The sequence below is a fragment of the Atractosteus spatula genome, chromosome 2 (genome assembly GCF_055471065.1).
Source record: "Atractosteus spatula isolate fAtrSpa1 chromosome 2, fAtrSpa1.hap1, whole genome shotgun sequence".
Lineage (NCBI taxonomy): Eukaryota > Metazoa > Chordata > Actinopteri > Semionotiformes > Lepisosteidae > Atractosteus > Atractosteus spatula.
This window is the reverse complement of record NC_142707.1, coordinates 61,911,187-61,939,037: the sequence shown is the minus strand read 5'-3', so window position 1 is coordinate 61,939,037 and position 27,851 is coordinate 61,911,187. Positions and strand designations below refer to the sequence as shown.

The 27,851-nt window shown below is 37.2% G+C and overlaps 2 protein-coding genes across 5 annotated transcripts in view; one reads left to right on the top strand and one right to left on the bottom strand.

Moving 5' to 3' along the window:
* Window positions 1-5,078: 5,078 nt before the first annotated feature.
* Window positions 5,079-15,055, bottom strand: LOC148840019 (uncharacterized). 2 transcript variants are annotated; one of them, XM_088909397.1, is made up of 3 exons: window positions 14,827-15,055; window positions 5,647-6,148; window positions 5,079-5,405 (listed from the first exon to the last, which is right to left on the bottom strand). In XM_088909397.1, the coding sequence occupies exons 2-3, from the start codon at window positions 6,141-6,143 to the stop codon at window positions 5,267-5,269; spliced, it is 636 nt and encodes a 211-aa protein (XP_088765523.1). In that variant the 5' UTR covers window positions 6,144-6,148; window positions 14,827-15,055; the 3' UTR covers window positions 5,079-5,266. The 2 variants fall into 2 exon arrangements, with proteins under 2 accessions (XP_088765523.1, XP_088765524.1); XM_088909398.1 differs by lacking the exon at window positions 14,827-15,055 and adding an exon at window positions 11,112-11,153.
* Window positions 15,056-23,187: 8,132 nt separating this feature from the next.
* ephx2 (epoxide hydrolase 2, cytoplasmic) overlaps window positions 23,188-27,851 on the top strand; it is a 102,726-nt gene continuing 98,062 nt past the window's right edge. For all 3 annotated transcript variants that reach the window (XM_088909095.1, XM_088909094.1, XM_088909096.1), the window contains exon 1: window positions 23,188-23,375. In XM_088909095.1, the coding sequence (XP_088765221.1) occupies window positions 23,272-23,375 (104 nt within the window). In that variant the 5' untranslated portion in view covers window positions 23,188-23,271. The remainder of the gene's footprint in view (window positions 23,376-27,851) is intronic.

The following is a 27,851-nucleotide window of genomic DNA, read 5'->3' as shown; positions in this document are numbered from 1 at the left end:
TCAGCAAGTACTGTATATTTCCTGTGAAGACTAAGAGTGTTTGGGGTTCGACAGGAAGTAATGCTACTCTTTTACCGTGCTGTAATCGAGAGCATTGTCAGATATAATATTACAGTGTGGTTTGGTAATCTATCAGTTCTTTTTAAATTGCAAATTACCTGCCTCATCCAGACAGCTTTGAAGGTCATGAGATTGAAACAGCACCTCTCCCTGCAGACAATCTTTGAAAAATCCATAATCAAACAGGCAGGAAAAATTATATCAGATCCTTCCCACATCCTCAACTCTGAATATCAACTTCTTCCTTCTGGCAAACGTTTTAGGGTTCCCAAATGTAAGTCAAACAGATACAAACGTTCCTTTGTTCCACTATCCATTAAAGGTGTCAACGCAAATGTCAAGGATGAACACAATTTTGACTCTTACAACCCACTTGAGTGCAATATGTTTTGTCTTGTGTTATAAATGTTACATGTTGTTATGTGTTATACTGTACATGTGCAATAGAATAATGTGCAATGTTTTTCTTTTCTTCTCTTTTTTTTTAAATCAGTTTAAATGTACACGAGTGCTGGGTGTCCATAAAAAAAATCCCTCAGGGGACAATACAAATCTTATCTTATCTTATTCCACCATTTTACTAATAAGACAAAAAATGTAAATTTCATGTTATAGTAAATAGAATATGATAAATTTTAGTTTGAATAAGATACTGTGTTTGCAAGAGCTGCTGGTGTTTGTGTTTTAGTGGATGGTTTCTGAGGTGGAAAGAGAGAGCTTTAATTCAGTGTTAATGTTTCATAAAATATGAGTATTAGACATTTTTAACAAAAGATTGGAGATTATTTTGGGCTGTACTTTAGTACGATCATGAATCATCAATGATTACCCTGTACCTGCTACCATAAAGGATCCTTTTATGACCTTATATGGGTCAGATAAGGCAGTAGCATAAGTTGTTGTTGTGAGTAACATGCATAAATGACTACCTAAACTGGCCATGTCACGTACAGGAGTTAATATGGTAGAAAAAAGTTGGTAAGATTTTTGGAAGTCTCTGCTGGGAGGAGTCTCACTTTGATTCCAGTATTATCAACAGAATAAGTCACCTGCTTATACAGTTGTCATGCTGCCTCACTACTGTTTTCGTTGAATAAAGTTTGAGGAGCCATGATGATAAATTAACACACCAAATACTCTTCCCAAAAAATAAGCACTGCAATATCTAAGTTTTTTCTGAAAACAAAACAAACCCATGACAATATTAAACAAACAATAAACGGTAATAGTGTGTCTTTAAATCTCCAAGTCTGTATGATCTCAGGTCTGTCACAAGCCCATACAGTATTTAGGAACCAGTAATTCTGCATATTTAAGTAGTAGAAATATCCTTTATAGTCTCTTGTGTTGCAGTTCCCATTTTATTGGATGTATATAGTAAATGATGTTAAGGTAATGCAAAGGGAATGCTCTCTTATTTAATTCCCCAAACTTTAGACAACAGTGTGAATTCAAAAAAATAAATACTAGAAAAATACTATTAAAATATGCATCCAGTATTTGTTGCTCTGAGCAGCTAGAGGGCACAAGAGTTAAGAAAGATTTTTCAACTTTAAATTAGTTGAGATTTCTTGGAAAGCTCCAAAATAAGAGACTGATGTTTTTTAGAACTTAGAAAGTACTGTACACGTAGTGTACATTTTCTCAGGGTTATTCTTAAACGTATTTAGCAATATTACCTTTACATTGTACAGAATAGTTTGGATATTCTATTGAATATTAAATCAAAATATTATTTTAATTATAATGCAAAGAGGTCTTTGAAAGTGTGAGAAATATTGTCATTTTCATCAAGATGTTGTATGCATATTTTAAATTCTTGCCAGATGTGAAACAAATTCTCACATGGTAACCACAAACTGTATGACAAGTTAATTTTATTTAAAAGACACTAAAAGAGCTTATGATATTTATATTGTTAATACTGGGTCCATACAATGTTAGACTGTTGTTACAAATATTCCAACTGAGTTACAAAATGTGGAAAATGTGTGGAAATCAAATTCTATAAATTATATAAGTTCAGTGTTTCATTTACTTTGTACATTTCAGAATTAAATGTTCTGTGATACTTTTCAAAATATAGTATATGTAATGCACTTCTAACAACTGAGTTAAGCAATCATTAAATCTGCTATTTTAAGATGTACTGTTTATGTAAGTTCAACGATTCTCAAATTACATTTTGGAATCACTTCATTACCTTTTGTTTATGAAATTTTAATAATAGTTTTATTCTGGGAGAAGTAAAAAGCCTCAGGGATATCGTTACGAGAAACATGGTGTTTGTAAAGAAATTATTTCTGCTAAAAATATTCACAATATTAACAGGAGTACAGGCCAGGCTGTATGGTCCTGGTGATGCATCTCTCTGGGATGCAGAACAAGTTGTTTTTCAAGTGAGGCATTTACTGTATCTGACAAACTGTGGACAATTAATATCTCAAGGGACATTTGGCAAGACTCAGGGTGTCAACCTACTGTACTGTATGTAGCTTCCTACATTGGGTTAATAAATGTTTCATTTCTCACCTAAACCCACCAACCCCACCTCAATGGTTTCAGAGGGACAGCTGTATTAAACAAATGTCAAACAAAGAATAAAAGTACTGAAATCAAAATTATTAGGTAATACTGAAACTCTTTGACGACAGAGCTGTGTCACCATGCATACGTTGTATTGCACGCTGAAAAGTAAGGCTTTTTAACTGTGACTGTTTTACACTGCTTGGTGCAGCCACCTGTAATGAATTGTATTTGATGTGGTTATAACATTGTAAAGTGCCCCAGAATGGTCCCATAACACAAAGAAACACGGGGAAGCCTCTTTAATCTAACCATCCCAGATTTTGATCATTTAAATTGAAATTATTAATAATAACGCTTAACACAGAATGTTCAAACTTATTTCCTGAAAGCTCTAGTGTTTTCTGGTTGTTGTTCTACCCAAGCTTTTAGTTCCATCGGTCTAATTGTTAAATTGTGCAATAATGCTTCTAACCAGATGTTTTAAATGGAACTCTACAGTACATGGAATGAAATGAATGTTTTAAACAATCGACTGTAGAAGACCTTAATAAAAATCCAGTATACTGTATGTGTAACTCAGAAAATAAATACAGTAGAGTAATTATTTACCCATTGAAAAGATAAGGTTCTACAGAAGAGACCAGATCCTCTTGAAAATGGGTTTGAGACTCTGGGAAGTACCGGGTTAGTGTACAACCAGCTCTTTAATTTGACTCATGACCTGCGTTTTGAAATTATTGGAAGGTCTGGAAGGTCAATTTAACCATTGCAGTTTGAGGTCAACACAGAGAATGACCTCAGAGGATATGTGGAAATTTAAAGTGAGAGTCTCAGTACAGATGGCAGAAGGCACGAGATGCACTGAACAATTCACTGTACACATTAGTTGAAGAATCTGAACAAATTAAAATGATCTTCAAATAATCAGTGCAGGCTGCAAATAAGCACAGTGGGAAACACAGTTATAACTTCCGTTTTTCCTTATGCAAAAGGTTCCTGGGAATGTTCTCCTTTTAAATTGATTTCTGTCTAAGTAAAGTATCACTGACTCATCAAAGGGCTATCTCTGTGCCCATTGTCACCAAAATATTGGTTGAATTGCTTTATCATGGAGATATGATGAAATTGCCCATCTCTGAGTCATTAATTCATAGTTTTCACACAGCCTGTATGATAGAATGTATTTTAAACCACCTGGATTCTGAATAATTCTGTTGCATGTTATTAATAAAGACAACAGTGTACTAAATACTAAATATCTTCCATTAAAAAAGATGAACCATGTCTAAAATTCTTATGACCTCAGTCACATTTTTCCAGAGACACAATCTGTTTGGTAGAAAAATAAATAGGTTCAGTTTAAATGATAATTTAAAATCATTTCCACAATATGATACACAGGAATAAACACATCCTTGGTAGATACAGCCTAATTATGGAATTATACAACTTCAAAATAGAGAAAATTGGATTTGCAAAATCCAGCTCTAAAAATAATGCTTTAATTAGGAGGCAAGCATTCCACAGTCTTGCAAGATGATGAAAATGATTATCTGTGACTGTGCATTGGAGTGAAAAGCTCCAAATAGTCTTTTCAGAACAGCTTTTCATATGGATATTGACATCACTTTAAAAAAAATATTTTTGTAATTTATAAAATTTTATTTTTTGAAAGAATTGAAATAATTGAATCAAAATCAGTATTTGAACTAAATTAGTGAAACATAAAATAGAACATATGGTGAAAAGTAAATGACATTTCTTACCTATTATGTAATACAACATATTTGTCTTCTCTCGTTTAAATTTTAAATGTTTTCCTTACTGTAGTTTAAAGTTTGGTTTAACTTAGAAATTGCTATAAGGAGTAAGACATTATTTTATCATTGAAAGTAGTAAAGAAATTCCCAAAACTAATAGTCTTCACCACAATTCTACTTATGCAGCTACAGTATTGTTTTAAAAATATTTGGCACGTTTTACCAGAATTCCTTAAAAATAGTGATGATAATGATACAATGTATAACAAATACAGATCCTTTTGCATTTGTAAAAGGAAGGAGCTGTTGTTCTTGAAAAGACAAGATACAGTACATTCATCCATCCATTTTCTAACGGTTTTGTTCAATACAGGGTGGCGGGGGAGCTGGAGCATATCCCAGCAAGCAACAGGCACAAAGCAGGATATACCCTGGATGACATGCCTGTCCGTACACTCACATCAGGGCCAATTTTCCCAGAAGCCAATTGAAGACCTACCAGTAGGTCTTTGGACTGTGGGAGGAAACCAGAGTAACCAGGGAAACCACACAGAAAGCACCCCAGTTCCAGAATTGAACCCAAGTCACAGCTCTCCAAGACAGCAATTCTAACCACTGCTCCACCATTAAATTAGGTTAAAGTGTGCTTTATGAATTTGATATGGAAAAAACAAACACATTTTGTAGGCTTTATTTATTTAGGAAAAGGACGCATGTTTTGGAATTTATGGAGCTACAGTCCATTAATATGCATGCAAAAAACTTTATCTAAAACCAGGCACTCCATCAAAATTGCTTTTAATTTGTTTTGATCAACAGTTTGGAACATACAGTAACAAACTTGTAAGCTTGGAATCTACAGAATTATTTGTTCATTGGTCTGGGACATACAGTATACTGTATAAAAATAAGAAGTGTTAATTGCGGCCAGAGAGAACCTTTAAAGATTGCTTTGTCAGGGAAGAATACAGAGGTTGAATTGTACTCTCCAACTTCTTGGCAGTTGTTTCTGCTGCATGTAGCATTTCTTCAATGATCAGGTAATCCTCTTTAACTCTGCAAAGAAAAACAGGAGATGGATGCATTTTAATATATTCTAAGTTACTGTCAGGAATGCTATCTTCAGCAAAAAATATGCTTCTTTTAAAGGATTAGAATGCAACACCCTAATGGCCATTCAGTTTAAATGGAAGAAAGCACAACAGGCATGAATGATCTCTAACTTGTAAAGCTCTTTGTGCTATGGCAGACAAAGTAATTATCACTTGGACTACTACAGCACAGGCAGTCAACTTACTTCTGAACCCCATCCAACGATCTTGCCTCGTCTCCTTCCAACTGTGTTTCCAACTCTAACAGGACTTTCTTCACAACCTTGTCACAGTTCAGGTTATCTTCCTTAATACTAATGATGCTTTCTTCAATGACCTCCTGGTACTTCAGCTCCCCAATCTCTGAGCTAATGGTCTGGGTAAGGCTGTCTACAATGGCTTGGTTGCCATGGAGAATCTCCTTCAGGTAGGTAAGTTCATCCTCCCAGTCCCTGACCTGTTGCCCTGAGGCTCCACAGGGGCCTTTGTGGGCCGTTTTGAAGTTGATAGAGCAGCCGTCTGGATCTGGTTTGTACTCCAGAGCCCTCCGTTGGTCGTTTACCATCTCTTCAGCGAGACTGCTATTCAGAATGATGAAGGGATCACTTGAGCCATCTTCTCCATCACCTTCTCCACTTTGTGAGACACTGCATGGTACCTGTGTTACTACTAGAAACATATACAGCATCCACCAAAGTAGCATTCTGCCTGGGAACATAATATACAGTAAGATAGAAATTAATGGTACTGAATTAGTAGACAACAGCAACCCAAAATGTTTAATATTTCCCCCCCACATGTACTATATTTAAAGTTGTACTTAAATACATTCTTGATAGAATTAGAGTATGAGTAGGGTGGAGAGAAACCTTGGAGTACAACACAATTGCAGACAAAAGGTACTTCATTTTCAATAATGTTGTCGATATCTTTTTGGAATACATTTTAATTATTTCTATTTTTCAAAACAAAACAAGCTGAATCCAAAGCACAACAGTACAACTAAACAACCACACTTGCCCCACCCGGAGACCCCCTCGACTTTTGCCCCCATTACTGGATCCCCTTCCCCCTTTCTTGACAAAAATTACAGAAATATCCCAAAATCACACAAAGGGGTAGAATTATGGTGATGCATGTACAGTAGCATGCTAAAGATATCCAAGATGTTGCAAATGTACTGTACAGTACAGTACTGTACATACTATTCTGGCATCCTCTGTCTGAAAATCAGTTAAAATCTATCTAAATCCTGTTTGTAAAAATTATTGATCAGTTAACTATGACAAAATATAATTGATTGAACAACTGGTTGTTTAATTGGTGGTTTAATATTGAATTCTGATTAACCTAAATGAACAATTTCCATTATTTTAAATGAAACGTTTCTGCTGCTCTGGACTATAACTACTGTATACTTTGCATTCAATTCAGTGATTTCAAGTAACCATGATTATTGGGATACAATTACTTTAAGCACATTTCAGAAGCAGAAGTCGGTCACTGATTGCATATCCCTTTGTGGCGATAACTGCATGAAGCCTGCAGCCTATTGAGCTCCCCAAACCCTTTGTGCAATCATCTGAGATGCTTTCATAAGCCTCTACTCCAGCATGTTTGAGGTTTGGTCTGTTCTTGAATGTTCTGCCTGGAAGTGCAAATACACTCCTCAGGTTACCTGAGTGTCCAGTTCCTTAAGTCTTTACATTTACTTGCCCTGGGAGTGTCAGTGAATGAGGAAGGGCAGGAGAGCAGAACTGCAGGTTCAGCAGAGTTCATAGTCCTTTAATGATTAACAGGAGAGTGTGCTAATCACAGAAGAGGGTCGAGAGGAAGAGAAGAGAATATATCAGCAGGTAGCAGTCCATGAGGCAGAGAGAGAATGAAGATTCCCCTGTTTATATTTGGGGAGAGAAATGAAATAATGAAACAATGATGATTTAATTACCTTACACATGTCTTCTGCAATTAAACACAATATAAAATACACCATAAATAAGAATAATAATGGCACTTCCCTGACACGATGGCAATTCTTTTTCAATGAAAAAGTGTGAGATAATGTACAGAAGTTTCTACATTTCTAGCAAGACTGGAGTTGAAAATGTTATTATGACAGAGAGAAAATGTTATTATGTCCCACAAGAGGCTTTTATGTAAAGTCACATTTGTGGAAGTTGAGTCTTCTGTAACCCCTGAAGAAGGTGTATTATATAGCAGTGCAATCTGTACAGTAGGTTATATACAGTATCTAGAAGGTTGTATAGAAGCCTTATATGGCTTGCTTTTCTAATTCTGCTGCCAGGTTTTGCCTTTTTTGTGTGGATATTGTAACACTGCATATTTTTCAGTTATTTTTTAAATACTATATTAGTTTACTGATTTATTTATATTGTAACACTTCGGGGTTCACGTGGGTATGCGCCCTCGCCGCTGCCGCCTCAGGTCGGCCCCCCACTGTCGGGGACTCAAACCCGGGCCTCCGGCGTCACTCAACAGGGACCCAGCCACTTGAGCCAAAGAGAAACCTCCCGTCAGCTCGGCGGCTGCGGTCCCTGCTATTCACAGGGAAGGGCGGTGACGTCACTGCGCTGGTAAGCCGGCTCTCACAACCTGCAATGGTGGCCGTATGCGTTACAATATAAACAGTAGATGTGTATATTTACTGTGTTTATTTATATACAGTGCCTTTATTTTTATTTACTGTACAGTAGCATTTTTAAAAGCAGTCATTTAAAAGTGCGGAGTGACTGACTCCCTGTGTTCTTTTGGGGTGGTGTTCCAATGCTTTGGGGTACAGCGACAAAAGGTCCTGTCACCCATAGAATTTAGACAGTGACAGAATATGAGGTTGAATATGAGAGATATAGTCGTCTACTAAAGACCAAGGATATTGTATGGAAGGGGAAGTTTGCTAGTGAGATTTTCCTACTCTGCTGTATATTAGAAAGTTGGGAGACGAAATTGCCACCCAATAATTTATGAATTTGTGGAAACGTGTAGTTAGAAATCCAAAAAGGAGTACATTTTTTCTTTGTATTGTACTGGTAATTCCGTATTCTCTTGAACAGACGTTTGAGTCTTCATTTTAAATAAATGTAGTGCACTTTTTCTTACACTAGAAGACAAGTCAGAAAGAACCATTCACATTGATGAGAACCCCAAGGTCTTAGAAGACGAACAGTGGGAACACATAAGATCAGCTGAGTGAAGGTCAAAGTCAGGAAATGGTTGACAGATAAAACATCTAGATACTGAGTAGCCATGCTACATAATACATTCCATGTTAAGTGGGGGATTTTAAAATCACCTTAAAATTGTCACGCCGTCTGCAGCCAGAGGGCGCTCCTACTCTGTCCTGTCCCTAGTTTCCTGTGCTTTGCTGTCCTTCTGGTGTCTCTCTCTCTGGGGCAATATACTGTATTTCCAGGTCACTGATTCACCTTCGCTCAGCATTGACGTTCGGATGTCCTGAGACCTGCCTAGCACCAGGTCGCCCCACGTCCGCTGCCTGAGGGCACTGGTTTCTATTCGACTCCTGAACTGCTGAGCCCGGGCTGATCCCCCTTTCCGCCGCTACGCATAGGGTCTTTTTCCACTCTCCTGCCCCTCCATGGTTTGTCCCTTCCGACATCCGTGACAAAAATCTGAGTGCCAGAACTGTAAGATGGGGTAATGTTATCAGTTGTGTGTGATTAAATTCAGGATTCTGGCTACAGAATTCTAATATATTTTAACTTAAGCGCATATTACAAAATTCCTGCAAACATGACACGACAATAATCTATCCTTGAAAAAAAGTGCTTTGAACCATTTTTATCCAATTTAGATATAGACAGCATAGGTTGCAGCCTGAAAATATTGCTTAATGGAGAAAAATGTCTTTACAATACTTTGAACGAAGACACTCATTATACTTGTCAAATTCTTGTACCCACATGTATGGTGCCTATTTTAATTGACTCACTTGCGTTGGCTTACAATCATTATAAGACTATTGTTTAGGCAGATCTGAGGGATGTTTTTCTTGCTGAATTTTCTTTTTCTCTAAGACTGTCCTGTTGTGCTAAATTGGAAAATGTTGGGAATATACAATTTCTTCTGACATACAGTATGGCAAAAAAACCCAAGTGGAGATATTCCTTGTTACTCTGCAGCTAACATACTGATGAAGGTGTACATGTGGCAAAAAACCTGCTGTAGTTTAAATTGCATTTTTTTAAAAATATTTTTGTAGATTATATCTGGGATTGACAAATTTCCTCAGAGTTTAATTATTTTGAAAATTTCTCTTCAACTCTAAGGAATTTTTACTTGTTCTCATTTGGCCTTTGAATACTTTGCTGTATGCTGTACAGATTGTTGTTTAATGGATAAAATAGCATACAAGTACCTTAATTTACCAATATCTACATTATGGCACACATGTCCACAGACTTTCTATCTTAAAAACATGGAAATGTTACATATTATTTTTTTCGTCTTCTGTTCATCTATGTACTATACGTACTGTAATTACAATACCAATATCATAATTAAAATTGCCATCACATATATTTGTGATATATAGTTAATAAAGAAGAATTGAAATCAATGGATGTTATGTTTAGAATTTACAATGCACTTGCAAAACCTGATTTAGAAGATTGTGCCCAGTCTTGGGCACCACTTTACAAAAATTGTATTGCTGCTCTGGAGACCTGAGAAGATGAACATGATATATCCCCAGAATTAAATGAACGTCCTACACTGACAGGTTAAAGGAACCGATTCTTTTTAGTGATGAACAGAGAACACTATGAGGGTTCCTATGTCAAATTCAAAGTCCTCAAAGGCACTGACAGAGTCAACTCGATGGACTTCAAAAACAGCAATGAAACACAAGCCAGAGCATGTAACAGGAAACTATAGTTACTGTATGTGCATTTAAGGTTGAGAACAGTTTTAATCGAAGCACAATAGGAGTTTGGAATACGTTACTCAGTCATGGTTTTGTAGCTCCCTGGCTTTTGTTAAGGAACAGATGGATAAGATCCTAGGATAAATTCATTGCTAGCAACCAAATGATCAAGATGGGCTGAAGATGACCTCCTCTCATCTGTAATCGTTCTAACAGTCTTCCTGGAGTGAGATGAAATATTTTCAAGAACAGGGCTGTTTTGTAATATTAACAAGTGGGAACTATCCCCTGGTAATCAGAGTGAGAGAACAGTCAGTGTAAATGGGACAGAAGCCAAAATACCTGACAGCTATTGCTTTGTTCCCATTTTTACAGCACTTTTGCCTTCCATCACCCCTCAGATAACAGGTTACACAGATTCTCACATCTGTGTAATATAATACTCAACATCATTTAGCTGAAGGAGACTTTTATAGTTTTAGTGCACTGTCTGAGCATATTTGGCCTTGTGGATATTTTAGTATTTTAAAATGTATTATTAATTCTCTTTCTTCTAAATGCCCTTTTATAAAGTATACAAAAATGTGAAGTCATACATACAAATCTTTCCAGACCCTACCATTGCGTGGGTCAATGGGGGAGACTGCAAAGTTGGAGAGCAGCTGTAAACACTAACCAAACATTACTGAGTTTGCCTCCAGATACCCGTATGTGACGTGTTCTCTTGCACACATCTGTATGATGTCTGGGAAGGGAGAGGAGGCCACCTACCTAGGTATGATTGGTTAAAAAGGAAGGGGAAGGAGAAGTGTCCTATTTCACGAGGATGGTTTTAGGTACTGGGGGGAGGGAACAGGAGGGAAAGAGGGATTAGCTTCTTGATGATAAGTTACTGTTCTGTTAATTCCCTGATCACAAAAAAATTACAAACGTTAAACACAACCAGATTAGCAAGTGATAAAGATACAGGGTTTGTGAACAATTGTGGATTGTAAAGTTGGTCTGAACTACAATAATCAGCATTATTAGTTGCAAGACAGAAATAACTAAACATGTGTTTGAGGAGTGGTCTAGGAAATGGCTGTGATAATACTTTGTTAGTAGAGCCCTATATTGTGCCCCTGTCTTTCCAACATTTGAGCAATCTACAGCAAACACTGACCTCTTAAGTCACCCTGCCTTTCCCTGGCTGAGGGAACCACATATGGCATGAACTTCAAAAGAATCTCAGACTTACATAAACACAATGGTGAAGTCTACTGCCGGGGACTGGGAAGGTAATGGATATTTCATTAATTTAAAAAGCCTCATAACAGTGATTTATGTTTTCCTAGTGAAACATTTGATTGAAAAATGTACCCCAGTCATTCACCCCAGCTGCTGGGACTGTGTTTGTGTACGCATTACAGTAATGAAATTGTTTTGCTTCTTTACTGTAAAACCAAAAATACCAAATAAATATAATAACTGTAAATATTCATCCAAAAATAATGTCGGATGAAAATTATCCAATATAATTTAAGGGAGTGTAGTGAATAAGCACATAATATAACTAAGGTCTCTGTATCCCAAGCAAAAAAGCATTCATGTACCACTACTCACTTGAGGAACACAGACTTACAGTATGTTCCCATCAGATAATGCACTGTTTATTCTTCTTCACTAAATACTGGTAAACGTAATTAACATCCTTCTTAGAGTAACTGAGTTTGACAAAGTTAAAACATTCTGGCAGTCTTCTTGGTTCAATTTTATTTTTTTAATTTAGAATTACAGTATGAGAAATAATCCTGTAGCAATGACAAAGCATTGTGGCTGCCTTAAAATATTTTTTAACTGTAATACAGATTTCAAAAAGTCAAACAGATGTCATACTGTTTTTTTGCTTAATAGCCACATCTCACTTGCCTCAATACAGAGGTGAATAGTGTGCCTCCCACTTTAATATTCTTTTTATTTTTTAGGGGAGCTGTGAATAATATTTTTCTTAAATGCCCACCTACCAGGACTCAAACACATGAGACAGGAGGTGTTTTCAAATCCCTGTCTGATGTTGTTGAGAGCAAAAATATGCCTTACCTAGATTATTAGCAATTTTTGCTGGAGCAGGAAGAAAGAAGAACAACATTTCTGACACAATTGGTAACTCCAATGTTAAAATTAAAGAGTGCATGGAAATACTAAAACATAAGAAATGTTACAAATGAGAATTTGGCCCATCAAACCCACACAGGAGATTGTATCTAATTGATTCAAGGATGTCATCCAGCCATTTCCATTTCATACAGCCCTGGGAATCAGCTTGATATGGCTGGATAACTTGTACTACACTCCCACAGCTCTTTGGCTAAAGTATTGCCTCCTGTTCTTAGTGTTAAAAGTGGTTTCCACTTGTACCCAATGGTTCATGTTTCAGAGCTCATTTTGAAGAAATGCACTGGGTTGACTTAATGCATTTGAGAATTTTGAGTACTTGTAACTTGTCCCTACATAATCTTATCATTTCAAGAATAAAAAGGTTGAGGTTCTCTAGCCTTGAGTAAAGGACACTTCCTCAAGAACCAGAATGTATGTGCTTGCTCTTCTGTAGACCGATTCCAGATCAGCAGAATCTTTTCTACCGTATGTCATAGTGACCAAAATTGTACACAATATTCTAAAAGAGGCTTTATTAATGCATTATATTGTAGTAACAAAACATTCCTTGATTTAATCTCTATATTTTAACTATACATCTTAATGTTATTCTTGGCTTTTTAATTGTTTCCACACACTTTCTAGAAGGCAGTAAGGCAGGCAGCAACTCAGAGCTTATCCCTAAAGTACAGTGTTCAATGTTCAACTATACTTTGGACAGGGTTGCCAGTATATTCCGTGGCACAAGCAGATAAGAGATAAGATTTAGAGACACTAATTAAACTAGATGGCTTGTGCCATGCAATATACTGCAACCCTGTCCAAAATATAGTTGAACATTGAACACTGTACTTTAGGGATAAGCTCTGAGTTGCTGCAGGTGAGAGTCAAGTGGAATACCCAAACGAAAACACAAATACAGAGAGGGAATGCAAACTAAATACCAAAGGCACCTTGGATGGAATTAAACCTTGGAGCCAAGAGCAGTGAGGCAGCAACAGTAACTGCTAAACCACTGTGCTGTGTCAAATCTTTTTTACATTCAAATACACTGTAGTTAATGTTCTAAAATTTAAGACTTCCAGAATCTCTGAACAGCTGTGGACAATCTGTCTTTCCCTTTCCCTTCCCTTCTCTCTCTTCCTAATTCCACTTACCCAGTTATCTCCACTTCATCACTTTTCACTCTGTCCCTTTGCACCAGCCTATGTCTGTTGTTTTATCTCTCCCTTTGCCCCAGTCCTTCTTTTTGCTGCCCACAGAGCCCCTGTTTGCTGACTGCCACTCTGTCCCTGTCCCATGAGTGAGAGTGCACAGTGTCAGCCTGCACCGGATCCTCCTTCTCAGAGCTAGAGCCTACAGCCCACGCTGCTACAGCAGTGGGTATTCCCTTTTTAATCCTCCATAGTTACCCCTCCATCAGTTGGTGTCCAACTGGTGCTGTATCGCCCCTCAACTGCAAAAGCTTCCATTCACATACTTAACTGATATTTCTTCTTTTGCGGGTTCCACTTGTAATGTGTTCTCATCCATTCCATCTAAGACCCTTTAGCAAGCAGTAGCTGTTTTCCTATGTCTGTTTCACGCTAGAACTGTCATTTCCTCAGCATATTAAAACCAAAGTATTAACCATGGTATCCTTTTATAATTATTGGCTTGTTCCTTCATTAAAATTTGACCAAACTACTGAACATACTGATTACAAGCAAGATTTCCCATTTTGTTTTTAAAATCAAGCTTATTCATGAAAAAGAAAATGATCATGTTTAGACTCTCTGTATAAGCATTTATACCAGTTTTCAAAACCTTATGTTTGCCAGATTTTGTAACGTAATTTAATTAATGTGGGATTATTTGGACTTAATCACAAACTTTTTAGTTACTGAGATACCACATTATGAGGAAGTATTGTTCACATTGCACACCAAGTGATTATTTCACAAATATCTCTCAGTAGTAACCGAGGTTATTTCTAGTGATTTAAGACCACATTCTTCAACACATTAGGTAAAACCCACTGAATTGTATTGCATCTCACAGGTTTGATTAAGAAAAAAGAGTATAACAGTCAATTGCACTGTGCCCCCAGGCACACAGCAGATTTAAATATAGGAAGAAAAACACAGCTTACATTTAAAACTATTATTTTTATACATTTAAAGAAATATTTAATAGCATAAAACATACAATATGCTAGTCATGACACATTTTCTAACAGAATCCTTTACGCATTCACTTTTATTTTTTCAGTGAAACAATTCCTTAATTGAAAACCATTTAATTAATGCTGAATGGACATAGAATACATGTTTGTGAGGAAAGTCTCAAAGAGCAAAAAAAAAATACTCACCACCTCTGATCTTGAGTCAATAAGTTACAGATTTTTAATTAGTGTAGACTTTGGTGATGTGTTCCAGTTTCCAGAAACCATAAAAAATTACATTCTTTTTTTAAATTTAAAGTATATCATGATTGCTCCTGTATTGGTTTTCTTTCAAAGATGTTTATTCTGCTACTAAAAAGTACAGTTCTGTCCCTTTGTCTGGTGAACAGGAGGCACTGCTGGAAGACTGCCTGTGAGTCAATGGGCTCTTTCTTTGTTCTGGAAGGGGAACCTCTAATCTACTTCACATATGTAGGGAGCTAAAGAGTGACGGATGAAATTTAAGTTACGGAGTCTGAGAAACCTTTTTAAAGGGGCACTCACTCATTTTCTTCTAAAAGGAGAAAAAATAATGTTATAATATTACAAATGTAAATCAGCTACTTTTTATTTAACTTTGCTGTTTTTTTAGGGACAGTGAAAACAACTGCATTTTTTGTCCAGGTTGTGTTTTTTGCAATTTAGTGGTCACAAAAATAATTGGATTTCAGATCTTTCACTTTTCAATAGGTCAGAACATGTAGTAGTACTTTATATAATTTATGATGTAATATTAATTGACAACAGAGAAAATAGTGAGCTCATATCCAACACATACTGTATAAGAAGACTGGATAAAACTATTTTTGTGTCAATTCATTAAAATAGGATTAAAAGCCAATGATTTGATGCAGTTGCATCTTCGTCAGGGTATATAACACACACAAACAGAACTTTAAACAAAATAACAGTTACTGTCAATTCAAACTTATAAGAACAATTAGCTTTTCAATATGCACATCTGACCAAGTACATATTAAATTTGTATGCTTGTTAGTTAACATACAATTCTACATTCACAGAATGAGACCAAAGAAATTCCCAAACTATTTCATGAAAGCTTTCAAATACAATTCTTTATTACTTCTACAAGGTACAAATTGTACAAAATACAGTAGTTATTTCAAAAGCCATGTCCTTTTTTAAACTGCTCTTAATTATCTAATCTAATTGATTTACCTACCAATTCAATACATGTGTATCCGTCAAGATCGTAAGTCCCTCCTCTTAAGGGCGCTCCGGCTCTTTCCCATTTTAGTTAGTTTCGTGCACCTGCTTCCATTCCAGCCCCTCCCTGTAATAGCCAAACGCTCCTACCATTCTCGGCTCAGCTTTGGAAGATGAACGCCGGAAGCCTGCCTACCAGCGGGTCCAGGAGTGGCCCGACGGCATTGGCTTCAAAACGGCGTCCTGACCATCTGAGTCTGGGGCTTGGAGCACCTGGCCCTGTTACCCTTTTTTATTCCCCCGTCCCTGCACCGGATCCCGCTCCGGTTTTTAACTTTTGTCTTGTTCGTCGTGGATGGATTACCCGGTTCTGGACTTTTGCTTTCACCCTGGAATTCCCTTTGGACTCCCTTTGGACTTGTTCGCCTGAACCACGCCCCCCCTGGGCACCAGCGCACCGTCGACACGCCCCCCTGTTTGTCTACCAGCCCAGTTCCCAGTCCTCTCTCCCCCATGTCTGATTCACTCCCTTCCAGATTCTACCGTCTGCATAGGGTCCTGATTAACACTTCCTGACAGTAACAAAATAGAAACACAAATAGTTGCACAAAAGTTGCTTTTCCTTAAAATCTTTCTAAGAAAAATACTGTATAGATCTCCTGTTCTAGTGCAGTTTACCCTATTTAATGCATAAAACATTGGTATTTTATAAAGGTACACAGCAGTCTTATAAGAACTGGTAATAATCCCTTTATTCCAATTTTTTAGTTTTCAGTAGGTGTTTTATAAGTTTATTTTTTAAGTATCTTTACATTCTCCACAGGTGAAACATTGGATAATAACCTTTGTACAAGTACAGGCTAGATCAATTATATCCAGAAAGTGTTGTTATTGAATCTGCATTTTAAGGCTTTTGTCATCCTTTTAGGATTACGTTTTTTACGAAAAAGAACCAATACTACTAAAGATATATCATTATTTTAAAGTTATAAGATTTTTGAGGCAGTCTTCCTTTTTTAGCATGTGTACAGTATATACATAAAGTTTAACATGGGGTTTTCGGCTGTGGGTTAAATAGAACTTCACAATATGAAACTATTGATTAATAGAGCATAGTTGTCACATTCTACTGCGATACTGCACCTTTATCACAGAGATGCTTTATTAATGTACATGGAAATAAACAGTTTCTAACAGTATTTTAACCTGCACATGAAAGGATCAAGAGATCATCGGTTGGTATTATGAGAAGGTTAGCTTGACCTAATTAGCTTTTATTAGTAAGCAAGTTGGAAAACTCATTTATGTGGCAGAACATAAAGAAATTGCTTCACTGCATCACAAACAGTAGTCAGCAACACACAGTATATTGTATATTGCAATATCTAAATTGACACTGTGTCAGTAAAAGTAAAATTCTGACTTGTGATAGTTTCTTAGTGATAGAGTCAACCATTTAGAACATGGTTGAATGGTAGCTGACCAAATAAGAACCTCCACCAGACTCATGATGAAGATCATGCTGCTTCTGCTTTGCAAATTCTGTAAATTAATGGCTTCAGCCTTCCCATTGTGGACTGTACTGCTCACCCTTACATGCTTTTCAGTGCAGTGAAAGAGAACACAGAGACAGTGACCTGGTCAAATGTACAGGAGGGCTGCAGCAGGCTGTGCTGGTGGGTCAGACAGAAGTTCTGTTTAGTCTGCCACAGTAGGAAAGACACTGAGCATGAGGCCAGCCACATTCCAGGCTGCAGTGTGAGATGGAACTGCCAGTATAACAGAAACCAGAATGTGACATTCCAAACCAAAATAACATTGTGTCATAATATGCTAGAGAAAGAATTTTACTGTGTGAACACAAGTGCGAAAGAAAGTATAGATTTGCATTTGTTCAAAAATACTTTGAACTAAGACAACCTTTTTTGAATCATGCACCAGGATGACCACATGGCCATATAATCCCTTGGATTAGTTGATCTGGGTGAGGTTTTAAAACTGCCTTTAAATGGAAAGAATTGAATGTGTAAATAAAGTGCTACATCTACATTTTTATACAGTATCTTTATTACAAAGGTGATGAATTATTGTGCACACTGAAATGATATTATCTGAATCGCAGAAAATGTGAATATACAGTAAATATATAAAGTGTTGACCAAATATGTTGCAATATACTGTATATAGTATTACTTAATTTGCATTTATTTCTATTAAAAGGAGACTTTCAGATCCCATTCATTTCTACTTAAACTACTGCATTCTTAGAGGATCCAAACCCCACAGATGGGGCAACAATCCATCGTTAGGCACACATGTACGCATTCACTCACACATGCACAACCGCTTTATCCAATACAGGCTTGCAGGGGACACTGAAGCCTGTCCCAGCATGCAACAGATGCAAGGCAGGATACACACTGTACAGGACACTACTCCATCACAGGGCATACAAATACACACACACTCATACCAGGGGGCCAGTTTTTCCCAGAAGCCAGTTGACCCACCATCATGTCTTGGGACTTTGAGAGGAAACTGGTGCATGTGGAAGAAACTCATGTGAACATGGGGAGAAGACACAAACTCCATGCAGATTCCCCTCCCAGGAACTGGACCCATGGCCCCAGTGTTGCTGTGAGACAGCAATGCTACCGTATAGCATTGCCATCAGCTCACACATGCATACCGGGGACAATTCAGAGATTATAATTAATCTGGACAACATGTCAGATTGTGGGAGGAAACAGAAGTGCTCATAGAAAATACATACAAACTCCACTTGGGCGGAGCTGAATTTGAACCCAGAATGCTAGAGCTGTGATAACTTCAGTCCCTAACGATCATGCCGGGCAGCTAAGATGCTTACTAGCCAGAAAATCAAACAACTCTTCAAAACATAACTACAAAAACCTCAGTCTCACTCTACTCTTCCAAATGTAGAAGTCTCCCTTTGAGACTATTTTGAAAAAACTCATTCAAAGGCACTCCAAAACTCACAGTTTCACAATTGCATGGACAGTGAATCCTTCTTCCTCTGGTGATGATAGGTGATCAACACAGCAACTGGTTGTGGATGTCCAGCTTGAAGAAGCCAAGGAGTAATCGAGGTGTACATATGGTGTCTTGAGACTGCAGTCTAAATCCCCATGGCTGTGTCAGTGAGCCAGCAGTGAAAATAGGCTTCAGTTGCAGTGGTGGCACAGCCATTCCTCACCCTGGCAGTTAGTGAAAACAGCTGGGGAGCTGGAGTTTTCAGCCTGGTTTTGTGGAATCAGCAGCGTAAGCTGTGTTAGAGTGGCTGCCACACCGACAGCTTTTCTTCAGCCCGGAGATTTATAAAGCAGCCTTAACATTGAGATCTGCAGCTCTGTGGCTGTAGTGGAAAAATACAGACTGCCTGCACTGTAGCAAAGTAGTTGTTATAGTAGCAGCATCCTGCTCTTCAGCTCTGATTGTAGTGGTTATAGCTGAAGGCTTCATCCGAGAGGTAGGATCAACAGGAAAGAACAGCAGTCTGTGCAAGGGCAAAGGCTGATTTGAAAGTCTTATGTCATTTGTGCTTCTTCTTCTTCTCCCAGTCTTCTCTGATCTGTCTAGTTTCGGTGCTCTATTCATGTGGTCTGGAATAGGGCCCCTCATAGCATCACATGCACTCTCTGGCCCTCAGACAGTATACTCTCACCTAAACGACTGTCATCTGGCAACTGTTGATGTGGTCCAGATAAGGGCTGCTATTCTGTTTAAAACTTCTGCCCTCTTACATTATCATACCCAGTCCAGAAAAAGGGCAAATAGAAAAAGGTAAAACTCCTGTCAATATCAGGCAAGAAGTGCCATGATAGAGGGCCCAAAACATAAGGGTCCAAACCAGGTAAACCCACAAACCACTGGGAGAGGAAAGGCTGCTGCTCCAATGGAAAAGTGGGAAATGATACATTTGAAAAGCAAAGTTGGGAACAGTGCTGTCAGGCTGTCAGTGACAGAAGAGGGGAGCCAGAATTATTGCTGCCATGTGACTCCCCAACCAACACATCATAACATATCATCATATGCCCTCTATCAAACAGTCACTGGAGAAAGCACTATATAGATAACTTGGTAAGAGACAGTATCTCAGGCTCTGGTCACTTGCCAGTGTGAAAGATACAACGCTATTATAAGAATACCATTGTCAGTATGTATTGTAAATCCTAGTATTGTATATTGTATGTATTGATGTCAGTAGATCACAGCAGAGGCAGTGTGTTGTCTCATGAACAGGTACATCAGGAATGGAAGGAGGTAACTGATGTAATAGCAATTCTTACAAACCACCAATGGATGCACGTACAGTACATCTCCATAGCATCTACAGTACATCCAGTCTTCCATGGACAATGGCTACCAGCGTTGATTGCACCTGGAAGACAAATGCCTCAGAGGGACAACAGGTGAGCCAAAGCCCAGACGTGGGTTTCTTGCACCTGAACAAGACCTTGAACTCTAACTAACATTTAGACCTCCTGCCTGAATATCGGCGGCAAGAAGATGTCTAATGAGATATTGATTGGGTCTCACCACACTTCCAAACTCAGGAGATATGTGTCTGTCAACATTGATGTGACCTCACAGGATCTCACAGAGGAAGTGCCAACACCAACACACAAGAAAGCCCAACAGGAATATCACTGGTGGCAGGTTAGGGGTACAGCAAGAGAGAACTGCTACAGTACATGTAAATCTAACCATGCCCCATGACACATGTTCTTCAGGATTGCCTTCATGTCTGCTGGTCAGAACACTTTCCTTAAAGTGGAGAAATTACTCTCAAATTTTAACCTAGACTTTAATATTGTAGTTTGGAGCTTAGACGTTTTGACCAACAGCTCACAGAGAGTGAGGGTAAATAGGCTTATATCAGAGCAGCTTTGTTTTTCTGGTGGATCGTGGTCTATCCCCCATCCTGTACATACAGTACAGACGGCTGCTGTACCCATTCTGAGGACAGACACGTCATTAAGTTTGCTGATGACTGTCATTGTCAGTCTCCTCCTCAAGAAACAGACACTGATCCTGGGCCTGTGGTGGACTATTTTGCTGAATGGTGTAACAACCAAAGAAAAGAAAGAAGCCACCAGATGCAAAACTAATATTCACTGAGGAGCAAGAAACTGAAAATGATCAAGACATACAAATATCAAATCAAATCAAATCCAAGTTTATTTATCAAATGCACAACAATACAGCATGCAGCAGTAGTTGCTGGCAATGAAATGTCTTTTCTGTGAGCTCACAAAAATCACAAGAATCACAAAAATCACAAAATTAAGGTTACGAAAATAAGGTTACATGATAATAGATAATAATGTAATAGAAACTGAATAAAACTTATTATGAATAGAGCTGCTATGTGTCCATGGTGTATGCAATATATTATGTCCAAGTAGTGCAGTATGCTGAATACAGTGAAAACTGTGTGTCCATGTAGCCATTACGGGTGATTTACTAAAGGAGCTGCAGGTTGGCTGTTTAGCAGTCTTATTGCCTGGAGGTAGAAGCTGTTCCGTAATCTGTTGGACTTTGACCGAATGCTTTGGTACCGTTTACCAGACAGTAGGAGACAAAACAGTTTGTGACTTGAGAATGGACCTGGCCTTCTTAAGACATCTAGCTGAGTAGATATCCTGGATGTTTGGTAGCTCACAGCCGGTAATGAGCTGCGCTGACTCTTGGCAGAGTTGTTGATTACAAGTTCAGCTTTGAGGAAAATATGGATGCCGTATATAGGAAGAGCCAACAGTGATAGTTCTTCCTGAGAAAAGTCTGCTATTGTAATGTGTGTAGTACAATGATAACTTTATGCTTTTATCGAATTTGTTCATTCACTGCATGTGAATACCAAACTGTCTGGTTTGGTAACCTTAAAACATGCAATAAAAACAGACTGACCAGGATGGTGAAGGTATTCAGCCAAATTATTGGTGTACAACACCTATTGCTGTCAGACATTTACATCAAACAAATAGTATGGGAGTTCAGTATAATCATGGACTGTCATGTTAACCCCTGGCACAGTGAATTTGAGTTCCTTCCATCAGGGGGTTGATAGACTATCAAAATTTAAGTGCAATAGAACTAAGGTATCCTTTATTCCCATGGTTATTAACCTGCTTAACTTTAGACAACTGTATATTTTATGTTATTTATCCAACATATTTTTTCTTTCTTCTAATACATGTATATATTTTATTTGTTAATGGGTTCATGTTGTTTTAAATGTATTGTGTATTTTATTGTGTAAGTCTTTTACCTGCCTGCAAAACAACTTTCCCATTTGGGACAATAAAAGTAAGTAAAAAGTCTTGTAGCTGTAATTGCTACCAAATATTCACCACATATTGAGTTCACTTATCTGAATTTATATGACATCAACATATTTTGGTTTTATGTCTTTAGTGCTGGTGATATTTAGTGTACCTTATCACACAGTACCTTTAGATGTCTTTAGTTTGAGCATTCAGATTTTGAATAAAAATATTAAGTTTAAAAATGTGTGTGCATTGTTTTTTTATTTACAAAATGGGGTATCATTGGATGGGTATGAATACTTTTGCAAGGCTGCAATTTTAAGATTTCTTTGTTAAATTTGAATAAATCTAGATTAGTGGGGTAGTATTCAAGAGATTGATGTTTCCTGTATGCTATTAATTTTTACATAAAGCATTCTATGTGTGAAGCTGAAAAATGATTAAAAACACCAATTTTTTAAAAAAGAAAAAAATTCCTATGTTTAGCATTGGCCAATTAATGACTATCAAAATAAAGAATTAATTCTTGACATGTCGTTGGGCATGTGGAGTCACATTAGAAATTGGAATGGGAGTTAGTGGTTTTGTTAAGGATGGATGTATCAAGATGCAAAGTACTTTGCTGCATTATATGCAAAAAAATTGATGAAACATTCTGATTAACAAAGGAACATTTCTAGTTATCTAATTTTTAGTTAATATGTGCAGTATTAGTATTGTTAGTACTGTTAAGGGCATTAGTACTGTAGATGTAGAATAATAATTTAAATGGCAATCATTTCACATTACTAAGACCGCGACGTCATTAAGGGCTAAATTGAGTAAAGAGTTGTAATAAAACTCAGCCTTTCCGAGTGCTTCCATGAAAAGGATTAGGAAGATGCCATTTCATAGGGTGCTTTCAGCTATTTATGCTTCATAAGCAGCTGATAAATTTATAAAAAAGAGGACGATAACTCTGTTACACTCACATTCAGTTGTCAGGGGCTGTTCAACAGGCGTTTCCTATTATTAAAATAGAGGGGGAGGGCAAAGTTAACAGAATTAGAATATTATTTACCTCCTGCATTTCAGGGTCATTTCTGCTTTTGTTTTGTCGTTCAACTTGTGTTGGGAGGACAGAGATTATCTCGTCATGTCGCTGAGAAAAGTGGTGCTTTTCGACCTGGGGGGAGTTTTAGTTATCCCCTCTCTGCGGCAAGTTTTTCAGCGATACGCGGAGTCCATTGGTCTGCCGAGGTAGGAAACTTGCTATCAATATTGTGAACCCTGTTTATCCGGAGACACTGGGTAGCACAATTTCCTATTAATTTCTGCCTCTATGATGTGGTGTAATCCAAAATAAAGTTACAAAAAATGAAAATAAAACAAAATTAAAGCCTACTTACAGTAGTTTAAAACTAAGTGCGCATTATCAGCCAGGACAGTTTCAGTTTAGTACAGTGGAATGTAAAATGAATGCAGGGATTTTAAGTCAACACGTCCATCTTAAGCATTGCAAGAGGTGTTTAAAGATGACAGTTTAGAGATTACAGTTTAAAGAAAAGAGCTAATTCTTTCGTCGACAACGAATAAAACTCGAAAATGGTACCGTAAATCACTGAGGTCGAGCCGTACAGTCTAGACATTACAGTATATGTATGACAGCCGGGTAGCAAAATAATTTTAAGATTGTCTTCCATGCGGGCTCCATGCAATTTAGCTGCATTATTGTTGTTACACGTTCAATGTTTTTTTTAACAAATAGCTGGAGTTGACCATCATTGTTGTTATGAGTTAATGTATGAACTCTAAAGCAAGTAGTATGTCTTTTGATGGCTTTTTTACACATGCAACCTGATTCCTTAATGTCTTGCCCATAGCCCACCACAAAGTGAAGATGCTTACTCCAAAACAGAATTAAAAATAAATGTACTATAAGTCGGCTTGCTATTGTCAGCTTTGTTCCTGCCTTTGGTGAAGCTTGAGAACATTTTTGGCCTTTTGCTTAGGGTTCAGGCTCTACAACAAAAGCATCAATGGTAGTTGAACACTCCTGATGCTGTGGGTCTGATATGCTGTAGAGGTTATACTGTAGGTGACCTGTTTAGTTCCATCTCGTACCATTTTGCTCACTGCTCACCCCCTAGTTCAAATGCCAATTTCTCCTACGCAGCAGTCGATTTCTCATTCTGACTCATCAGAAGCAGAAATAACACTGACCACCTCAGTAAGGACGGTGAGCAAATTACTCTGTGAATGACTGGAGTCAAATCTGTTTCACATTAAACTGGAATAGACACATTTTAAACTAAATTACTCCAGTGGGATGTTATAAATCTCATTGTATTTTTTGTCGGAAGCACTGCTGAAAAAAGACTCTCCTCTTCACTTCAAGAAGGTTCCACCTTTGAACTACTGTGCTTTTTACTCTTTTCAGCATGGAATTAACTTGTAGCTTTTGAAGTATACAGTACATTATGCCCATTGCTCAATAGTGCTTGCCATATGTTAATTAAATAAACATGGCTAATAAATTAACCGTTTATATTGCATTCTCCAAACTTTAGCTGTAAACTAGTTTTCTAAATTCACATGTCTCTGTAATGCTTTTAGTTGTTCCCTTTTGTAGAATTTTTCAAAAGCATATAAAATATATTGCATTCTCTTGATTATCAAACAATAATTGCAGCACAAACTGGAGAAGCAGCGCTAATGGCATTAAAATGGTCTAAAGAGTGTATGTGTACAGAGCAGTAATGTTGATAACTTTTTGATATTCCATGTTTGCAGTGTGTATTGTACAGTAAGTGCAAATTGCATCAAGTTTTGAGACTTAAAAACCTTAATGTCATATAGTGTCATAACTGGAGAAGGATGTACTGTAGGTGAGAGCTGAGAGATCACAGGGGCTGTCTAGACAGATGAGTCTTGAGCAAGTGGAAAAAGGTGGTCAGAGACTGAGCTCTTCTGGTTTCTGTCGGTACTTCGCTCCACCACTGAGGAGCGAAGGTGGAGAACGAACAAGCTCCAGATGTGAGACAATGGGGAGTCAGTACAGAAAGTGTAATAAACTTTGAGGATTTTACAAGAATTCTACAAATACCGTTATTTACAGCAAATAAACTGTTACTAAACTGTAAATGAAGAATATTAAGAGGAGACGGTTAGCCTCAGTGCTTTCATTGTCTTCGTTTATTTAGACTATGAGCACGACCAACCGATCCTCTGTTCACTTCTATCTACTCCTTACACATATAGTGAAAATGTTTTGATTCTTTAGTTAAACTGAATATTTTACTGACCTATGGTGTTGCATTGTCTAACGTGTATTTTTTTTCATTTCCAAATTATTTTCTGTAAAGTTTGAAGACGTTCCTATTGTGACACTTAGAAAGGAGATGCAATACCACATAGTAATTTTCAATTTCTGATATTTACAATATCCGAATACTGTTTTGAACTAATTGTATTGAAAGATTAGGCAAATAGCAATGTTTAGGTTTGACTCTGGTAAGGAATATAGGCATACAAAGGGTTAATGAAACAAAGTGTATTGTGAAACTCCAAAGGTAAACATTTTCTGGTAGGCATGTAGTGAGTAACCTATGAGCAACGGTGGATTGTGCCTTACTTACAGTAGATTCACCTTATGCAATATTTGGAACTATCTCTTTTGTCATATTTGAGAGGGAATGAATTTATGACACTGCCCCCAGACTTTTTTTTTTACCACACATGTAATAGCAGACTGATAGTGATTTCCTGTATTTTCTCCGTTTTATTTCGAATAGAAAACGTATCTCAATGAACACATCAACCATATAAGATTTTATAGAAGGAACTATTTAAAATGAACAGTATGTTAAATTTATTTGATTGATGCATTATACATTTATAGTGTTCTCATTAATTTGAAGTTGTACATAACAAAGTGAGTGCATCTAACATTATTTGGATCTCATCTATCTAATCAACAGTACTGATGTATTTTGTCACCACTGGTTTATTGAATGGAACGGTTTCTAAAGCAAGGTTGGAACATTTGTAACTTTAGTGAAATCAGTTACTCTTCTATCCCATGATGAAGCAGAGTAACATGGCAGTGTTGCAGGCTATTGCCAGATTCTGCTGTTTTTGACCTAGTTATGTTTAATAATATTGTTAATGGACTGATTTTCTGGGTTTGTCACTTTATATGAAATAATCACGTGTTATTTGGCAGATCCTGGTTTCGAATTTTTCCATTTGTGTATTTGGAAAATGAGTTGGTTCAGTATTGGTTCACCTTTTGCCGAAAAAACAATTTCTGTTTTAATACCTAATCTGCTTCTAAACTGTTTTTGGGCTTCTTTCAAGGGCTTTGCACCTCCCTAAAAGTTTTCCAAACCTTCTTTGTGATATACTGAAGTTCAGTTAACTAGAGCAAACAATCTCTGGTGCCCCTTTCAGGGTTTTTTAAGTTGCATTTTTGGAGCCAAATAATAAATTGTTCTATTTCAAAAGAGCATTGCAGTGTTTTTCAGTTCTCTGCCAAGCGTTAATTAATCATTGTCAACAAATCTTTGTACTCTGGAACTGTGTCTTTATTATTCAAATGAGCTGCTCTTGCACCTTTTTGAAGGATTGAAACAGACTGTGAGGTTTGCTGGAAATACTGGAATATGTTGTGGCATCGCAATTGTGAAAGATTGCAAAAGCATTTAACAAAAGTAAGCAGTTTGAAACCATCCTATCTGATTTTAAACAAAACCGATGTAAAAAAAAAAGCCATTGGCACTGATCTTTTGAGCCTATAGCCCAAGTCTGTCTGTTATGCATAAAGCATATTCCATCCTACTGCAAGTGACCCTTCACACTCTTTCTTTAATGATTCCAATTACTCCCCTCATATTTCCTAATTTAAAAACAAAGAGGTTCAAATTCTCATTTATACTCTCATTTCCTTGCTTATGTTTATCTGTGTTGTTTGTTTGTGTGTTATTCTTTATATTGTCTGCTGCTATAAAACAAATTACCCCTTAGGGATAATAAAGACACCCTCTCTCTCTCTCTAATGCAATAAAAAGGTCTGGTTAGGGTGGTGAATGATTTCCTTAGGAGTCTTCCCTATGTCTTGTGCAATTGACTCTGTTAATCAAAATGTCCTTAATTGGTTAATTATTTTGATAATTTGTATGGAAGTGCTGCTATGCCTGACTGGTTTTTAAATGAGTGGTGGAAATCAATTTTTGATAAAGGGATCAACCTCCTCTATCTGTTCTGATGTCCCACAAAGTTCAATTTTGGGACCTATTCTGTTTAGCATATACTGTACATGTTGCCATATCTTAGAGGTGACTGTAGTGGGTTATCTTCAATGTTTTTATTGAATATATCCAGATTTGCAGACTAAGCCTAATTCTGATGTCTTAATGACTTTAATTCATGTGAGGTTAGCTTTTGAAAGTTATGAACATCAGAAGAATACCATTGTGATTTCAATTTTCCACATGCACAGAATTTCCTGACTATCCTATCCTTCCGATGCTTTCACACTACAGTAGTTAATGCTTTTGTATTTTGTAGACTGGATTATTGTTAGAGCTTGTTAACGTAGATGATTAGCTGTTCTTAACAGACTTCAATATTTGAACCTTCTAAAATGTTTCCATATCTAAGTTCTGTGAAAATACTGCCTTTATTTCAGATACAGTACTTTGTATTGGCTTTGTGTGAGTTTTAGGATTAATTATA